The sequence below is a fragment of the Anabrus simplex genome, chromosome 5, assembly GCF_040414725.1.
Source record: "Anabrus simplex isolate iqAnaSimp1 chromosome 5, ASM4041472v1, whole genome shotgun sequence".
NCBI lineage: Eukaryota > Metazoa > Arthropoda > Insecta > Orthoptera > Tettigoniidae > Anabrus > Anabrus simplex.
Window position 1 is genome coordinate 81205158 of NC_090269.1, and position 17819 is coordinate 81222976.

At 40.0% G+C, this 17819-nt stretch overlaps 1 protein-coding gene across 3 annotated transcripts in view; it reads left to right on the plus strand.

Moving 5' to 3' along the window:
* Positions 1–11270: 11270 nt before the first annotated feature.
* Positions 11271–17819, plus strand: part of mri (mrityu) — a 188868-nt gene continuing 182319 nt past the window's right edge. Inside the window, exons 1-4 of one of the 3 annotated variants that reach the window (XM_067146974.1) lie at positions 11271–11506; positions 11635–11763; positions 11872–11997; positions 12121–12339. In XM_067146974.1, coding sequence (XP_067003075.1) covers positions 11379–11506; positions 11635–11763; positions 11872–11997; positions 12121–12339 — 602 coding nt within the window. In that variant the 5' untranslated portion in view covers positions 11271–11378. The remainder of the gene's footprint in view (positions 11507–11634; positions 11764–11871; positions 11998–12120; positions 12340–17819) is intronic. The other 2 variants (XM_067146975.1, XM_067146976.1) reach the window with 2 other exon arrangements.

Consider the following 17819-nt stretch of genomic DNA (forward strand, 5'->3'; position numbering starts at 1 on the left):
AGAGTGTGAAAGAGCAACCAGAGGAACCAGAAGAAGAAGAAGAAGAAGAAGAAGAAGAAGAAGAAGAAGAATATCAGCCAGAGAAGAAAGAAGAAGAAGGAAGTCAAGAATCGGGACCGAGACGAAGTCAACGGGAGAGGAAACCCCCAGGATTTTTGTCAGACTACGAATTAAAGTAAAAAAAAAAGAAAAAGAAAAAAGGGAGTGATGTAGTGTACTATCGATATACAGGAGATCGATGTGTGTGTTGTAAGATCAGAGAGAAGAGGATTGTTGTTTATGCTTTGGATGTAATGGCGACTGTCAATAAAGAGGTTGTTTATTTCGTATAAATCGCTAATTATCTAATTATACAGTACAAGTCTGCACCTCCTTCTTAGTCTCTTTATTTCTCTATTATAATAAGGTGGGTCTTTACCATTCCTTACCACCCTTAAAGGTACAAACCTGTTTTCGCATTCCTCAACAATTTCTTTAAACCCATCCCAGAGTCTGTTTACATTTTTATTTACCGTTTTCCACCGATCATAGTTACTTTTTAGAAACTGCCTCATACCTGCTTTATCAGCCATATGGTACTGCCTAACAGTCCTACTTTTAAGACCTTCCTTTCTATCGCATTTATTTTTAACTACCACAAAAACTGCTTCATGATCACTAATACCATCTATTACTTCAGTTTCCCTATAGAGCTCATCTGGTTTTATCAGCACTACATCCAGGATATTTTTCCCTCTGGTTGGTTCCATCACTTTCTGAATTAGCTGTCCTTCCCATATTAACTTATTTGCCATTTGTTGGTCATGCTTCCTGTCGTTCGCATTTCCTTCCCAATTGACATCTGGCAAATTCAGATCTCCCGCTACAATCACATTTCTTTCCATGTCGTTTCCCACATAGCTGACTATCCTATCAAATAATTCCGAATCCACATCAGTGCTACCCTTTCCCGATCTGTACACTCCAAATATATCAAGTTGCCTATTATCTTTAGAAATGAGCCTTACACCTAGAATTTCATGTGTCTCATCTTTAACTTTTTCGTAGCTTACAAATTCTTCTTTCACCAGAATGAAAACTCCCCCTCCCACCTTTCCTATCCTATCTCTACGATACACACTCCAGTGTCGTGAGAAAATTTCTGCATCCATTATATCATTTCTCAGCCATGATTCAACTCCTATTACAATATCTGGTAAATATATATCTATTAAATTACTTAATTCTATTCCTTTCTTTACAATACTTCTACAGTTCAGCACTAACAATTTTATGTCATCCCTGCTTGATTTCCAGTTCCCTGTTCCCTTATCACCGCTCCCTAGGTCATCCCGTTTCCCTGAATGTACCTCCCTATTACCCTTCCAAACAAATTTCCTAACTTATACGTACCACTGCGGTTTAAATGAAGGCCATCCGAGCGCAGATCCCTATCTCCTACCCACCCATTAGGATCTAGAAATTTCACTCCCAGTTTCCCACATACCCACTCCATAGTCTGATTTAAATCCCCAATCACCCTCCAGTCAGTATCCCTCCTACACAGTATTCCACTAATAACAATCTCCGCTTTCTTAAACTTCACCCATGCTGCATTTACCAGATCCCACACATCTCCAACTATGTTGGTACTTATATCAGCTTGCCTTACGTTGTTGGTACCAACGTGAAACACTACCACCTTCTCCTTCCCCTCCTCCCTCTCTTCTACTTTCCTCAACATCTGCCTCAACCTAATTCCTGGATAACATTCTACCCTGGTTCCCTTTCCTCCACACACTTTCCCCACGTGTCTAACGATGGAATCCCCCATGACCAGAGCCTCAACCCTACCCACCTCATTTGATCCCCTCCCCTCCTGGTCAGCCCTATCTTTCCTGATAGCTGCAGAAGCTACTTCCTCCTCCCTTTTCTCCTTCCCATGACCCTGTTCCACCTGTCTTTTCCTATCCTCTACTCTACATTTCCCTTTCCTACCTTTTCCCTTCCTCCTACTTCCATGCATCTCAGCAACAGTTCCCTGTCCCTCATCTTCCCTCTGTTGTTCTACCTGGAGTGACTCATACCGATTTCGCACAGACACCTGTCCTGAATTCTGATCCTGAATAGAGCCCTTAGCCTGCAATCTCCTTCCCCTTAGAACATTAGACCACCTGTCTTCTACAACTCCTCCCTTTCCTTCCCCTCCCTCTTGTACACCTACTGTAACCTGTACATTGTTTGAGGGAGTCCTATCTTCCTTCCTGTCTTCTGTGAGAATCCTAATTATCTCCCTCAAACTTTCCAACTCCTCCCTCATACCCCTCAATGCCTCACCACAACCACAATAAGCACACTCGCGCTCCTTAGCCATACTTTACGGGGGAAAAATTATAAATTAAAAAAGATGAAGTAACTTATTTGCAAAAAAAATAAATGAACGGAGGGATATATTGTCTGGGATAGCACACAACAATAAGGTAATTAATATACGACTACACTACAATACTACTTTGTCGTGCTCTATTTTTTTTAATCCTACAACCCCTAACAGGATAAAAACTGCTGTTAATTACTGAATATCGAAAGTAATACACAAGAACTACACAATTCCAAACTGCAATTAAGCCTATCCTAATTTCAACAATATTTTAGTAAGAGTTTCTACGGATACCTCTACTACACCAGTACTACACAAATATTTTACAATAATAAAATAAGCACACTAAATTCTAATAGGATATTACTCGTATACTACTGTACAGTACACTACAGTAATTTTTAAACTACTTTCAGACGTATCCTAATTACGATACCGGTACCGTACCGTATGTCACTACTAAGCACAACAGAAATGAAATTTGCAAGAACTACTGTACTCAAAGATTACCAACGAAGCTAAATGCTTAGACAAATTATTATTAGTATTAGGGTCTAATAGATACACACGAAAGATAACACACGAATATAGCAGACAAGATACGGCACTATCTAAATGTACCGTACTGTATCTATACTACAATGTATCTATAAAATACACTACACTATACTGCGTTTGGTTAAATGCTTAAGTATCAAAAGGATTGCCGTACACGAAGAAAAATACGAATATAACTGGCAAGATACTATCTAATATATTATATCTTATCTTCACTACAATTCTACTGAAATGCGGTTATGTGATTATTACAGCTGGTGGATTACTATTATTTTCCCTACTCCACGGGACGGAGAAGAAAAAAAGTGTCCTTAATTACGCCTACTGAAAAATACGAGGTTGTCTACAATAATTTCTCAAATATTTCTGTCAAAACTACTACTACTATTACTCCAGGGACTTGAACTGCAATTACTGGGATATATGAACTTTATTATTATTATTATTATTATTATTATTATTATTATTATTATTATTATTATTATTATTATTATTATTATTATTATTCCCGGCAATCTTTGCGGCAGCTCCCGGCAGTCTTTCCTGCAGCCGTTGCGTACAGAAGTGAAAATTGACGTTCAGAATCGCCTCTTTCATTCTCTTTTTCAACACCGACCCAACCTGATTTATACAAGCACACGGCTGGAGGAAAGAAAAGTAATATTTTGCGACTTTTTATATTATCGTTTCCTTCTACTGCATTTTTCGTTCTTATACTCGGCGCTTTGTTTTCACTTTTAGATCATGACTATACTCGCATTCTCCGTGAAGAAATTTAACGGATTCTTCAAAACTTCACTTCGTTTACAGAAGCATGAAGCATTTAACAGTCTTCACAAGTTTTAAGTATTTCCTCCAGCGAACCAATAGTTGTACCAAGTACGGTTGGACCGACTCTTACAACTAAATTCGTCCAAATCTTAAGCTTTGTACATTTTAAACACAGATATCCATTGGATTTGTTGAGTTTATTTTAAGACTGAAGTTCTGTACATTTAAAACATAGATTTTCATTTATTTTGTTAATTGCATTTTATCTCAAGATTTTTATGTATCACTGTTTTTTGTATGTTTTAGATGATGATGACCTCTAGGCTAGGTCGAAACATGTCCATGTAACTTTTAGACAAACCATTTATCAAACGGCAAGCGTGTATTGAACAGGTGGACTTTATATATTACTAGCTGATGTGCCCGTGCTTCACTACGGAATTCTACATTGCATATCCCCCTGTGGGTGGGGGCGGTAGAATAACACCCACGGTATCCCCTGCCTGTTGTAAGAGGCGACTGAAAGGGGCCCCAAGGGCTCTGAACTTTGGAGCGTGGATTGGCGACCACGGGGGCCCTCACCTGAGTCCTGACATTTCTTCCACTTACTTGTGCCAGGCTCCTCACTTTCATATATCCTATCTGAACTCTCTTGGTCAACTCTTGTTCTTTTCCGACCCCGACGCTATTTGGTTTGCGAGGGTTAAGGAGTCTTTCATTTTCACGCCCTTCATGGCCCTTGTCTTTCTTTGATCGATATCTTCATTTTTCGAAGTGTCGGATCCCTTCCATTTTTCCGTCTGATTAGTGTCATATGGAGGATGGTTGCCCAGTTGTACTTCCTCTTAAAACAATAATCACCACCACCACATTGCATACGGAATTATAGTGTATACGTTGTAAGCAAGATTGTATTAAAATGCATAGCTCTTAACGTTACTCTAGAAACGCGACGGGTAAGTCACCGAACACCTTTTCTCATATGAAGACTGAGTTAGGGAATTTTCACGGTAAAGATAGACCCGCTGGCATACCATCTGTCACAATCAGGTTGGGGAGTTTTCATTATAATGGTAGACACTCACTCTCCACCTGCCTTTTTACATCCTTAGAAAGACTGTCTTAGTGGTTTTCCCAACTGAAATGAACACACACTACAATGCCGTCAGTAGGAACGGCGCGATTGAAAGCAATGCTTTCATGTGAAGTAGTCGATCAAATGACATACCACACATTTTCTCAATTTTAACGAACAGGACTACACTGCAGATCTAACAGTCCAAAGTTCCAGAGCTGGAATGACCAAGCCGCAGACAGCCGTAATTCGTGAACATTCTTCGTCCTTTTTCGGCGGGGAAATGGTCGAATAGTGGGGACTCCCAGGGCAAAAACTATGCCCTTTTACTAAGCTGTTTCCTAGAAGTACCCGATGAGTCGGAAAATATCAATTCACTACACTGGCGATGGAAAATCTATCTGACTTGGAAGCAAATTTTTCCTCCAAGCCAGAGGAGAAACCCCCTATTCACTGATAATTTGGAATAAAACGAATGTAGAATTTAATAAAAATTAAGAGGAAGAAGCTTTTATTAAAAACGGCTCTTTTCAGGATTGCATTTTGAGTTATGCACACTGCTCATTCAAAACAGGGCGTCAGAGTAGAGATCGAATAACTGGAATAATATGAAGAACCAGTTTGTTACGTACCAGCTGTATCAGAGGAATGGTATGATAAAGAAGAAAGTTTCTAACTTCCTGGCTATTTTCCGCCAATATTCAGTCAGGCTATTATACTCAGTACGCAGCAGTAATCCCTCTTCATATTCAAATATTGCATTGTTGGCTACAGTCGTTAAAGGGTGTAGTGTAGTCGTAAATATAAATCAGCTGATCTTGTATTCCAATCATTTGTAGTTCTGAGTAGGTAGTTAAAGTATCCGTAATTTATATTTCGCTCCCTCGAACTTTCAGTATTTATGTGCGGTTAGTTAATAATAATAAAGTTCACATATCCCAGTAATTGCAATTCAATTCCCTGGAGTAGTAGGACTAACTTTTACAGACTTTTTTTGAGAAATTGTTGTAGACAACCTCGTATTTTTCAGTATGCCTAATTAAGGACACTTTTATTATCCGTCCCGTGGAGTAGGGAAAATAATAGTAATCCACCAGCTGTAATAATCACATAACCACATTTCAGTTGAGAATTGTAGTGAAGATAAGGTATAATATATTAGATAGTATCTTGAATGTTATATTCGTGTTTTTCTTCGTGCACTGCAATCCTTTCGATACTTAAACATTTAACCAAACGCACGGTTTCATTTCTATTAGCCGGGCTGAGTGGCTCAGACAGTTAAGGCGCTGGCCTTCTGACCCCAACTTGGCAGGTTCGATCCTGGCTCAGTCCGGTGGTACTTGAAGGTGCTCAAATACGTCAGCCTCGTGTCGGTAAATTTACTGGCACGTAAAAGAACTCCTGCGGGACTAAATTCCGGCACCTCAGCGTCTCCGAAAACCGTAAAAGAGTAGTAGTTAGTGGACCGAGCTTGATAGCTGCAGTCGCGTAAGTGCGGCCAGTATCCAGTATTCGGGAGATAGTAGGTTCGAACCCCACTGTCGGCAGCGCTGAAAATGGTTTTCCGTGGTTTCCCATTTTCACACCAGGCAAATGCTGGGGCTGTACCTTAATTAAGGCCATGGCCGCTTCCTTCCCACTCCTAGCCCTTTCCTGTCCCATCGTCGCCATAAGACCTATCTGTGTCGGTGTGACGTAAAGCAACTAGCAAAACAAAGTAGTTAGTGGGATGTAAAACAAAAAGCATTATTATTTATTCATTTCTATTAGAGCATAGTAGGATACAGTAATACTAAAGAAATAATCTTCTGTCTACGCTTTTATATTTGTTGGTAATTCTTGAGCACGGTAGTCCTTGCGAAATTCAAACTTTAGGCCTAATTGCAATTTTCATTTCTATTTGTACTTAATAATAACCTATTGTAATTAGGATACGTCTGAACGTAGTTTAAAAACGGTTGTAGTGTATTGTAGTGATATTAGAAATTAGAGTGCTTATTCTATTATTTTGAGTAGTCTTGCGAATTTCGGGTGTTGTAGAAAAAAATTCGTACAACTAAGTAGTAGGCCTATTGTAGTGTAGTAGTAGCTTTTATTAATCACTTTGTTGTTGTGTGATCTCTGTGAACTATCCTAAACACTATTCCTTTCTTTCATTTTTATAGACAATATTTCTTTCCTTTCATTTTTATTTTGCACAAAATAAGTTATTTTATTTTTCCTTTTCTTCCCATTATTCCGTAAATTATGGATAAGCAGTGCAACTGTAGAAACTGTGGGTGTGGCCAGGCATTAAGGAGTATGAGGGAGCAGTTGGAGAGTTTGAGTGAGATAATTAGTATTCTCTCAGAGGACAGGAAGGAAAGTAGGCCTCCCTCAAATAATGTACAGGATACAGTAGGTGTAAAAGAGGGATGGGAAGGACATGGGGGAATTGTAGAAGACAGGTCGTCTAATATTTTAAGGGGAAGGAGATTGCAGGCTAAGGGCTCTGTTCAGGATCAGAATTTAGGACAGATGTCTATGAGAAATCGGTACGAGTCATTGCAGGTAGAACAACCGAGGGAAGATGAGGAACAGGGAACAGTTGCTGAGATGTGTGGAACTAGGAGGAAGGAGAAAGGTAGGAAAGGGAAATGTAGTGTAGTTGAAAGGAAAAGACAGGTGGAACAGGTTCATGGGAGGTAGAAAAGGGAGGAGGAAGTAGCTTCTGCAGCAGTGAGTGAAGATAGGGCTGACTAGGAGGGGAGGGGATCAAATGAGCTGGGTAGGGTTGAGGCTCTGGTCATGGGGGACTCCATCGTTAGACATGTGGGGAAAGTGTGTGGAGGAAATGGAAATAGGGTAGAGTGTTATCCAGGAATTAGGTTGAGGCAGATGTTGAGGAAAGTAATAGAGAAGGAAGAGGGAAAGGAGAAGGTGGTAGTGTTTCACGTTGGTACTAACAACGTAAGGCAAGCAGATATAAGTACCAACATAGTTGGGGATGTGTCGATGTGTGGTGTGTTCTGGTAAATGCAGCACGGATGAAGTTTAAGTAAGTGGAGATTGTTATTAGTGGAATATTGTGTAGGAGGGATACTGACTGGAAGGTGATTGGGGATTTAAATGGGACTATGGAATGGGTATGTGGGAAATTGGGAGTGAGATTTCTAGATCCTAATGGGTGGGTAGGAGACAGGGATCTGCGCTCAGATGGCCTTCACTTAAACCACAGTGGTACATGTAAGATAGGAAACTTGTTTAGAAGCGTTATACGCAGGTACATTCAGGGAAACGGGGTGGCCTAGGGAGTGGTGTTAAGCGAACAGGGAACTGGAAATCAAGTAGGGAAGATATAATAATGTTAGTGCTCAATTGTAGAAGCATTATAAAACAAAGGAATCTAATTAAGTAATTTAATAGATATATACTTACCAGATATTGTAATAGGAGTTGAATAATGGCTGAGAAATGATATAATGGATGCAGAAATATTCTCACGGAACTGAAGTGTGTATCGTAGAGATAGGATAGGAATGGTAGGAGGGGGGTATTCATTCTGGTGAAAGAAGAATGTGTAAGCTACGAAAAGTTAAGGATGAAAACATGAAATTCTGGGTGTAAGGCTCATCTCTAAAGATAATAGGGAACTTGATGTCTTGGGAGTGTACAGACCGGGAAAGGGTAGCGCTGACGCTGATTCATAATTATTTGATAAGATAATCAGCTATGTTGGAAATGACATGGAAAGGAATGTGATAGTAGCAGGTGATCTCAATTTACCAAATGTCAATTGCGAAGGTAATGCAAACGACCGGATGCATGAACAACAAATGGCAAATAAGTTAATATGGGAAGGGCAGCTGATTCAGAAAGTGATGGAACCAACTAGAGGGAAGAATATTTTGGATGTGGTGCTGATAAAACCAAATGAACTCTATAGAGAAACCGAAGTAATAGATGGTATTAGTGATCACGAAGCTGCTTTTTTCGTAGTTAAAAATAATTGTGAAAGAAAGGAAGGTATTAAAATTAGGACAATAGGCAGTACCATATGGCTGATAAAACAGGCACGAGGGAGGTTTTAAAAAGTAACTATGATCGCAGGAAAATTGTAAATACAAATGTAAACAGACTCTGGGATGGGTTTAAAGCAATTGTTGAGGAATGTGAAAATAGGTTTGTACCTTTAAAGGTGGTAAGGAATGGTAAAAATCCACTGTATTATAACGGAGAAGTAAAGAGGCTAAGAAGGAGGTGCAGGTTGGAACGAAATTGAGTTAGAAATGGTTATGGAAGTAAGGAGAAATTGAAAGAACTCACTAGGAAATTGAATCTAGCAAAGAAGTCAGCTAAGGATAACATGATGGGAAGCATAATTGGTTGTCATACAAATTTTAGTAAAAAATGGAAGGGTACGTATAGGTACTTTAAGGCAGAAACTGGTTCAAAGAATGACATTCCAGGAATCACTTATGAACAAGGGGAGTGTGTATGTGAGGATCTTCAAGAGGCAGAAGTATTCAGTCAGCAGTATGTAAAGATTGTTGGTTACAAAGATAATGTCCAGATAGGGGAGGCGTGTAACAGTACTTTTACAGTAAGATACAAGAGTTGAAAACTAGAAAAGCAGTTGGAATTGATGAGATTTCTGGGGATATACTAAAGGCAAGGTGTTGTAATATAGTACCATATCTGAAATACTTATCTGATTATTGTTTGGTTGAAGGAGCTATACCAAATGAATGAAGAGTTGCTATAGTAGCCCCTGTGTATAAAGGAAAGAGTGATAGACATAAAGCTGAAAATTACAGGCCAGTCAGTTTGACATGCATTGCATGTAAGCTTTGGGAAAGCATTCTCTCTGATTATACTAGACATGTTTGCGAAATTAATAACTGGTTTGACAGAAGGCAGTTTGGGTTTAGGAAACGTTATTCCACGGAAGCTCAGCTTGTAGGATTTCAGCAAAATATAGCAGATATCCTGGATTCAGGAGGCCAAATTGACTGCATTGCGATTGACCTATCTAAGTTATTTGATACGGTAGATCATGGAAGACTACTGGCAAAAATGAGTGCTATTGGACTAGAAAAAAGAGTGACTGAATGGGTGGCTATATTTCTATGAAACAGAACTCAGAGAATTAGAGTAGGCAAGGCTTTATCCGACCCTGTAATAATAAAGAGGGGAATTCCTCAAGGCAGTATTATTGGACCTTTATGTTCTCTTATATTTATATCAATGATATGTGTAAGCAAGTGGAATCTGAGATAAGGCTGTTTGCAGATTATGTTATTCTGTACAGAGTAATAAATAAGTTACAAGATTGTGAGCGGCTGCAGGGTGATCTATACCTGACTCGAATGTGTATGTTGAAAAAGTTTGCTCAATTGTTAAAAACAAAATAGTATGATGAATGGAACTCAGCAACTCCGATAAATAAAGAAATTCAAGTCCCACTTACTTTTGTTCATAGTTATAAGATATTTCGTGACTTGATTAGGGGTGATTTATCATTATTGAAACAAGGCTAAGAGTGAAGAAAAATACGGGGTTTAAAGTTTTTACGTGCCCGCCTCCGTAGCGTAACGGTTAGTGTTATTAGCTGCCGTCCTCGGGGGCCCGGGTTCGATTCCCAGTACTGTCAGGAATTTAAGACTGGCAGGAGGGCTGGTCCTATGTGGTTGAAATGGTACATGCAGCTCACCTCCAATGGGGGTGTCCCTGAAAAGAGCTGCGCCACCTCGGGATGAGGACACGAGTTTACCTTTTTTTAGTTTTTACGTAAAAATGAATCAGCCAAATTCTATAATAAAGTTTGTGCTTACATTGCAATATATATATATTGTTAGCTGCTTTACGTCGCACCGACACAGATAGGTCTTATGGCGACGATGGGATAGGGAAGGGCTAGGAGTGGGAAGGAAGAGGCCGTGGCCTTAATTAAGGTACAGCCCCAGCATTTGCCTGGTGTGAAAATGGGAAACCACGGAAAACCATTTTCAGGGCTGCCGACAGTGGGGTTCGAACCTACCATCTCCCGAATACTGGATACTGGCCACACTTAAGCGACTGCAGCTATCGAGCTCGGTCATTGCAGTTATAGCAGAGTGTTTTCTGGAGAAATGTAGATATGTGGTGTCGACATGACGTGTCCCTTATCGGAATTTCATAAACCTGTTAAGCTTACATCCAAGAAAGTTCTGAAATTATGTTCTGAGGAATGGGATTAGGCATACACTTCTGACATGTAATATTTATCTATATTTGGAAAGAGTACATAATTTGACATTTCTTATAGATCATAATGAAGGTAAAAATTATTTTGTCTTGTGTTTCGTCTTATATAGAATTAAATATTTTCGGTGTGTAAATGTGGTGTGGTATAATTACCTTCCATCTGGTGGAGATCCCCGTGCATTATGTGCTGCCAAATTATTCCAGCACAGTCTAAGCTTATTTGGCAGTATGTTGTCATCATTGTTTTCTTTACTGCGCCAGTTTTATTCCATGACGTAGAGTTATAAGACGGTAAAAAAAAAAAAAGTAGTTCCGTACAGGTGTAATTGAGTGCGGTCTGTTGTCATTACTGGTTTTTCTGTAGAATGAGGATATTTCTTTGTGTGAATGAAATATGTAAAGTGCGATGGAAATGAGGTTAAATTATATTCATACTTAATTTCGTCCTGTCTTACGAAAGTAGTTGAAAAGCTAAGGTTTCCTGAGTACCAATTTAATATTATCAGTTGCTTTGTGTGAGTGACCATTATCTTTTCCTTCGAATTATTTCTCTGATTGTCTTCATTGTGTTGGTAAGGATTTAATAATGGTTGTGGTGTAGAAAATTTACGCGTTTGTAACTTCAGTTTTTCTGTGTATGCAGTTGTACTGGTGGTGCAATGTCAGTACCTAAAGATCGCCATTCGTATGATCGCGAGAGTAGCAGTGACACTGAGGATTATCATGATTCGGATGATAGGAGACGGAGGGTTTACCACAAAAACCGATTGAGGTAATTAGTAATTCTTCGTTTACATCTAAACCTATCTGCACTACACAATAGATAGAATGCTATTTTCCCACAACTTTAAAATTATTTTATTTTTTATTTTTTTCGTAGTTATGGATCAGCTTCAAAACCAAAGCCATGCTTAGTCCAGAGGCAGAGTACTGGTGGATCTAATGACCAGAGAGTACACCCTGTAGCTACTCCCAAACAATCACTCAACATGGCTCCTCGGAACAGGCAAGTTCTCCCCAAATTCTTGATCTTTTGGAAAAGTAAGGAAATTTGATTTGGAACTTACGAGGGGGGCTGTGTTGGGTGTATTTTATAAACCCTCTTTTTAACATAGTTGTACCATTACAGGTCTCGTTCTCAACATCATTCGTTGGGACCAGCTAAAAATCAAATGAACCAGCACAATAGAGATAGAGACAATGATTCAATACCAGGTTCTTCAGCCACAGCATCGAATATCATGGGTACACCATTGAGTGACGAACGTATTACTTTGGTGGTGGATAATACTCGTTTTATATTGGATCCTGCTCTCTTCACAGCACATCCCAATACCATGCTTGGCAGGTATTTAGTATTGCATTGTGTTGTTTGTGTAGAGTATATTAACATGTTTTTTACTTCTTTAATTTTTATGTCTAGTGTCAGTAGAATACAGGAATTAATGCGATTATGATGTGGGCATGGAAATGCAAGCAACAAAGAATGGTACATTTTTGTACATTATTCATGGCCATTGAAAATTGGGTACAACTGCAGAGTGGTTGGTGACGCTTCCGTAGGCAGGCTGCTGTTGGGAATTGTGAGGAATGATTGAAAAGTAATGTTTTACAATACCTGAAGTAGCAGAGAAGAGAAATCCTTCCTCTACGCTTCTAGAAACCCACCATCCTGCCCCTAAAAGCATTCTTATTTATATAGGAGAATTGAAAGCGAAACAGCATGAAAGAACGAATTGCCACTATTATCTTTGTTCCTATTGGCCAGCTCCGATCAGCTGTGATCTGCTGTGAAGAAGTTTATGTAATTTTTTTTCCCATTAGAGATCGCATGATCAGTGGCCAACAGGGTTACCACATTAGGGGAAATTGTATCCCCCGCTGTAATTATGGCATGTTTTTTAACATTCAATCTCTGTTGCAAAAAGTGTGTAGATGAACATAAATTGAGGGACTTTCCTATAATTCAGACCAATGGTCTTGTTACTAGCCGGACCTAACCTACCCAGACCAATGGTTTTGACACTAGCCGGACCTAACTAATTCAGACCAATTGTGTTGTCACGCGGGATACTAGAGGCTGGGGCCGCTTTGCGGCTCTAACCCGGGGGCTTACGCCCCCAGACCCCATTTGCTTGCACCCAGCCCAATGATCTTGTCACTAGCCAGACCTAACCAATCCAGCCCAATGGTCTTGTTACTAGCCAGACCTAACCAATCCAGCCCAGTGGTCTTGTCACTAACCGGACCTGACCTATCCAGGCCAGTGGTCTTGTCACTAGATATTCTTAGGTTGGCAGCTCTGTATAGCTGTTTGTCGTCACCGACCTGCGTCTTGTTGTTCGTGTAACGTCTGTTACATCGTCTGAGGTGCGCCATGTTGTTTGTTTAATGTTGGTGACGTGCGATTCTTGCTTTACGCGGCCCGCTTGCGGAAGAATTACCGAGTGGTTAAGGACTAGCATAGTGTGAGCTTGCTACAACAGGCATGAGGGACAGTGCTACCAACTGTTGAAAGATTGTAGCAGTTGAGGCTCTCAAGGCCGTCGTTATAAACAATGTATTTTCAGGGCTCGTAGGTCAGGAAAATACACACGGTGTTGTTAAGAAATCACTGTCAGGTGCTTGGTCTTCGCATGTCCTTGATAGCAGCAAAATGAAACCTCATTGATCTAACACGTCAGGTGTGTTTAGCAAAGAGCTTTGCTTGCCACAGACCATTCATAATAAACCTTTAGTCTAATTAATAACAACAATAATAATAAAGCCACAACACATTCATTGAGAAGTATTGTTCCCCAGTTGATATGTTTATGAAATATATTCTGTGTTGATTTATGGTAGTGATGATGTCTGTATTTTCAGGGCTCATAGGCCAGGAAAATACATTGTTTTTAAGAAATCCGTGTCAAGTGCTTGGTCTTAGCCCTAGCATGTCCTTGATAGCAGCAAAAAAACCTTCTTGGTCTAACATGTCAGGTGTGTTCAGCAAAGAGCATTTCAAAGGGAGTGTAGCTTTGTTTGCCACAGACCATTCAAAATAAACCATTGGTCTAATTAATAACAATAATAATAACACATTCATTGAGAAGTATAGTTCTGCAGTTAATGGAATATATATTCTGTCTTGATTTATGGGAGTAATGCCATATTGAATAATTTCAGCCAAGAGAAGTGATCCTTCACGTGGCTACTTTGGAAAATGTCATTTGTTTCACAGTGTTTTACTATAAAATTAAAGACACTATGTAAGGCAGATGGGTGGATTCTTGGCAGTGGCATTGATCTCCTCTACAGAAACATGAGTTGGATTTATAAGATTCCACTTCTTAATTTGTGTGCTGTACTGGATCCCCTTGATTGTTGCTGATGTTATACCGAAAATTAATGTAAAATATTTCCGTGCATTGGTCTTGGATGCAGTATGTTAAATATTGATATTGTAACAGAAAACGGTATAGCCTGTGCCATATAAGAAATCCATACCGGGCTGTAATGCAGCCTCACCAAGTTGGGGTCTGGCTCTATGGCTAAGTGCTTAGCGTGCTGGTCTTTGGTCACAGGGGTCTCTGGTTTGAGTCCTGGCAGGGTTGGGAATTTTAGCCATCATTGGTTGATTTCGCTGGCATGGGGGCTGGGTGTATGTGTCGTCTTCATCATCATTTCATCCTCATCGCTATGTGCAAGTCGCCTACGGGAGTCAAATCAAATCCCCCTGTGGGTGGGAGTGGTAGAATAACACCCATGGTATTCCCTGCTTGTCATAAGAGGCGACTGAAAGGGGCCCCAGGGTCTCTCAACTTGGGAGTGTGGATTGGCGACCACGGGGCCCTTAGCTAAGTCGTGGCATTGTTTCCACTTACTTGTGCCAGGCTCCTCACTTTCATCTATCCTATCTGACCTCCCTTGGTCAATTCTTGTTCTTTTCTGTCCCCGACGGTATTAGAATACTCGAGGCCTAGGGGGTCTTTCATTTTAACACCCTTCGTGGCCCTTCTCTTCCTTTGGCCGATACCTTCATTTTTTGAAGTGTCGGATCCCTTCCATTTTCTCTCTGATTAGTGTTATATAGAGGATGGTTGCCTAGTTGTACTTCCTCTTAAAACCATAATTACCACCACCACCACCATCAAATCAAAAGACCTGCACCTGGTGAGCCGAATTTGTCCTCGGATACTCCTGGCACTAAAAGCCAAACTCCATTTCATTTTTTACGAAGTTGGGAATAGAAGCATTGACCAATTAAAATCATATTTTTCTCTCTTTTTTTCCAACAAGTAATTTGTGAGATGTGGTGTGCACTTTACGCCAGGTTGAACTCCAACATTACTTCCATATGCTTGTGCTGGGCTCCTTTCTTTCATCTTTCGGACCGTCGTTGGTTCGCTCTAGCTGTCTTCTGATCCTGAAGTCAGCGGAGTTGATGTTGTGGTACCCTTCCTGCTTGTTTGGAATCGTAGAAATGTGATGTTATACGTTACCTGGAGTAGCAGAGAGGAGAGATTCTTCCTTTATGCTTGCCAGGGAGTCACGAACCTGCCCCGAGAAGTATTCCTCTCCATGGCTAAATGGTTAGTGTTCTGGCCTTTGGTCCAGTGGGTCCCGGGTTTGATTCCCAGCCAGGTCAAAATTTTAACCTTCATTGGTTAATTGTGATGGCTCGGGAGCTGGGTGTATGTGCCTTTTTCATCATTAGAATTCATCATAGGTAGGGCCCCATCCTCACAGACACGCAGGTCGCCTGTACGGCGTCAACTCGAAAGACCTGCACCAGGCCTCTTCGGAGGCCACATGTCATTATTATTATTATTATTATTATTATTATTATTATTATTATTATTATTATTATTATTATTATTATTATTATATCTAGAAGAGTTAAAAATGAGGTAGTGTAGATTAGCAAAATGCAATGATCTTCTGTGTATTGGCCGGCTGTGTTGAAGGCAATGTTCTTATTGTCCCCCCTATGGGTGGGGGTGGTAGAATAACATCCACGGTATCCCCTGCCTGTCGTAAGAGGCGACTAAAAGGGGCCTGGGGGGATCTGAACTTTGGTGCGTGGGTTGGCGACCATGGGGCCCTTAGCCTGAACCCTGGCATTGCTTCCACTTTCTTCTCGCAGGCTCCTCACTTTCATCTATCCTATCCGACCTCCCGTGGTCAACTCTTGTTCTTTTCCGACCCCAGCGGTATTACATATGGAGGCCTAGGGAGTCTTTCATTTTCACGCCCTTCGTGGCCCTTGTCTTCCTTTTGCCAATACCTTCATTTTTCGAAGTGTCGGACCCCTTCTGTTCTTTTTCTCTGATTAGTGTTATATAGAGGATGGTTGCCTAATTGTACTTCCTCTTAAAACAATAATCACCACCACTGTTCATATTGTCCCTGACAGAGCTCACATTTTATCTGGCCACAGGGCTGCTACATTTGATGAAAAGAAAACTGTTTGTCACTTTGTAGAATATTGTTCAGGCCAGTCTCTTTCATGAAAACAATGGGCCCCTCTCCTCCTTCGAGAGGCTCTTTTCCATGGCTGCAGCGCATACTGTCCACTCGGCAAGAATAAGAGTTAACCATGTATAAAGGTACGTCCACACCAAGATATTTTTGTTAACTTTATGAACATTTCTGTCTGTTAATAAACAAAATAGCGTGTTCATTACCTTTTCGAGCATGTTGATAAACAAAATTTCTTTAACTTTTGTGAATGAAACTTTTCATTAACTTTTCGTGTTTTCATTAACATTTCGGTTCACACATGCGCAAAGACGTAATTAGAACACGCAAACTCGTAGCGCGGAATTCGATACTTTTTTCTCTCGAAATCGACTATCGAATCGCAAGCAACTCATATATTGCGCGGAATTACGAAATACCAGGAAGTATATGAGAATATTATTTTGTTGAAATGGAGTGGTCAAATGAAAAGGTCTTGGCGCTAATTGTATCCTACCAGAATTATCCTGTTTTGTGGGACAGTCGGCATTCAAACCACAAGGACAGGAATGCTCGAAAGGATAGTTACTCGGAACTGGCCTCCGACTTTAATTGCACTCAACATGATATTGAGCATAAAATTAACAAACTACAAAGGTCAGTTCCACAGAGAATTTTTGAAAGTCAAGAAAAGTAAAAAAAGTGGGAGCAGTCCGGATTGTGTTTATACACCAAAATGGTTTGCATATAGGCTAAGAGCATGCTAGTGTTTATGGTAAGGGAAGAAGATAGCGAGACCACAATAAGCAATTTACAGGTAGAGGTAAGTAAACATGTAGGCTATTTATTATTTTACACATATAATTCTTAACATTGAGATTATCCATACATAAATATATATACATTACTGTCAGGGGACTCAATATGTAGGTGACCCCTTGGTTTGAAGAGAGTTAACGACATCGTAATAGTAGCATACTTATTTTTCTATTAGCATGTAAGAGTCAAATGAAAATTGATGTATCATAAGAATAGTATTGTGATTACATTATTATACTAATGAGCTATGTAAACAAATATACCATAGAAGAATAACAATCTCATTGCACTAACCAAAACAGATTTATGCACATTGATCTTGCCATGGCACACTTCCTTCCTCACTCAAAAAGTAATTTGTAAATTCAAAGCGCACATTCTTAGCATCTTATGCTGGCCTACCTTGTCCTTCCTGTATAGGTTGCAGTTCAAATTCATCCAGTCTCCATAAACCTGGAGTGACTGTCCCATTTTCAGTATCTTCAATATCAAATGAACCTGGAGGAGTGTATGTATTTCTTGCAGCTTTATTTCTACGCAAAAAGTTGTGAAGTACAATACATGCAGTCA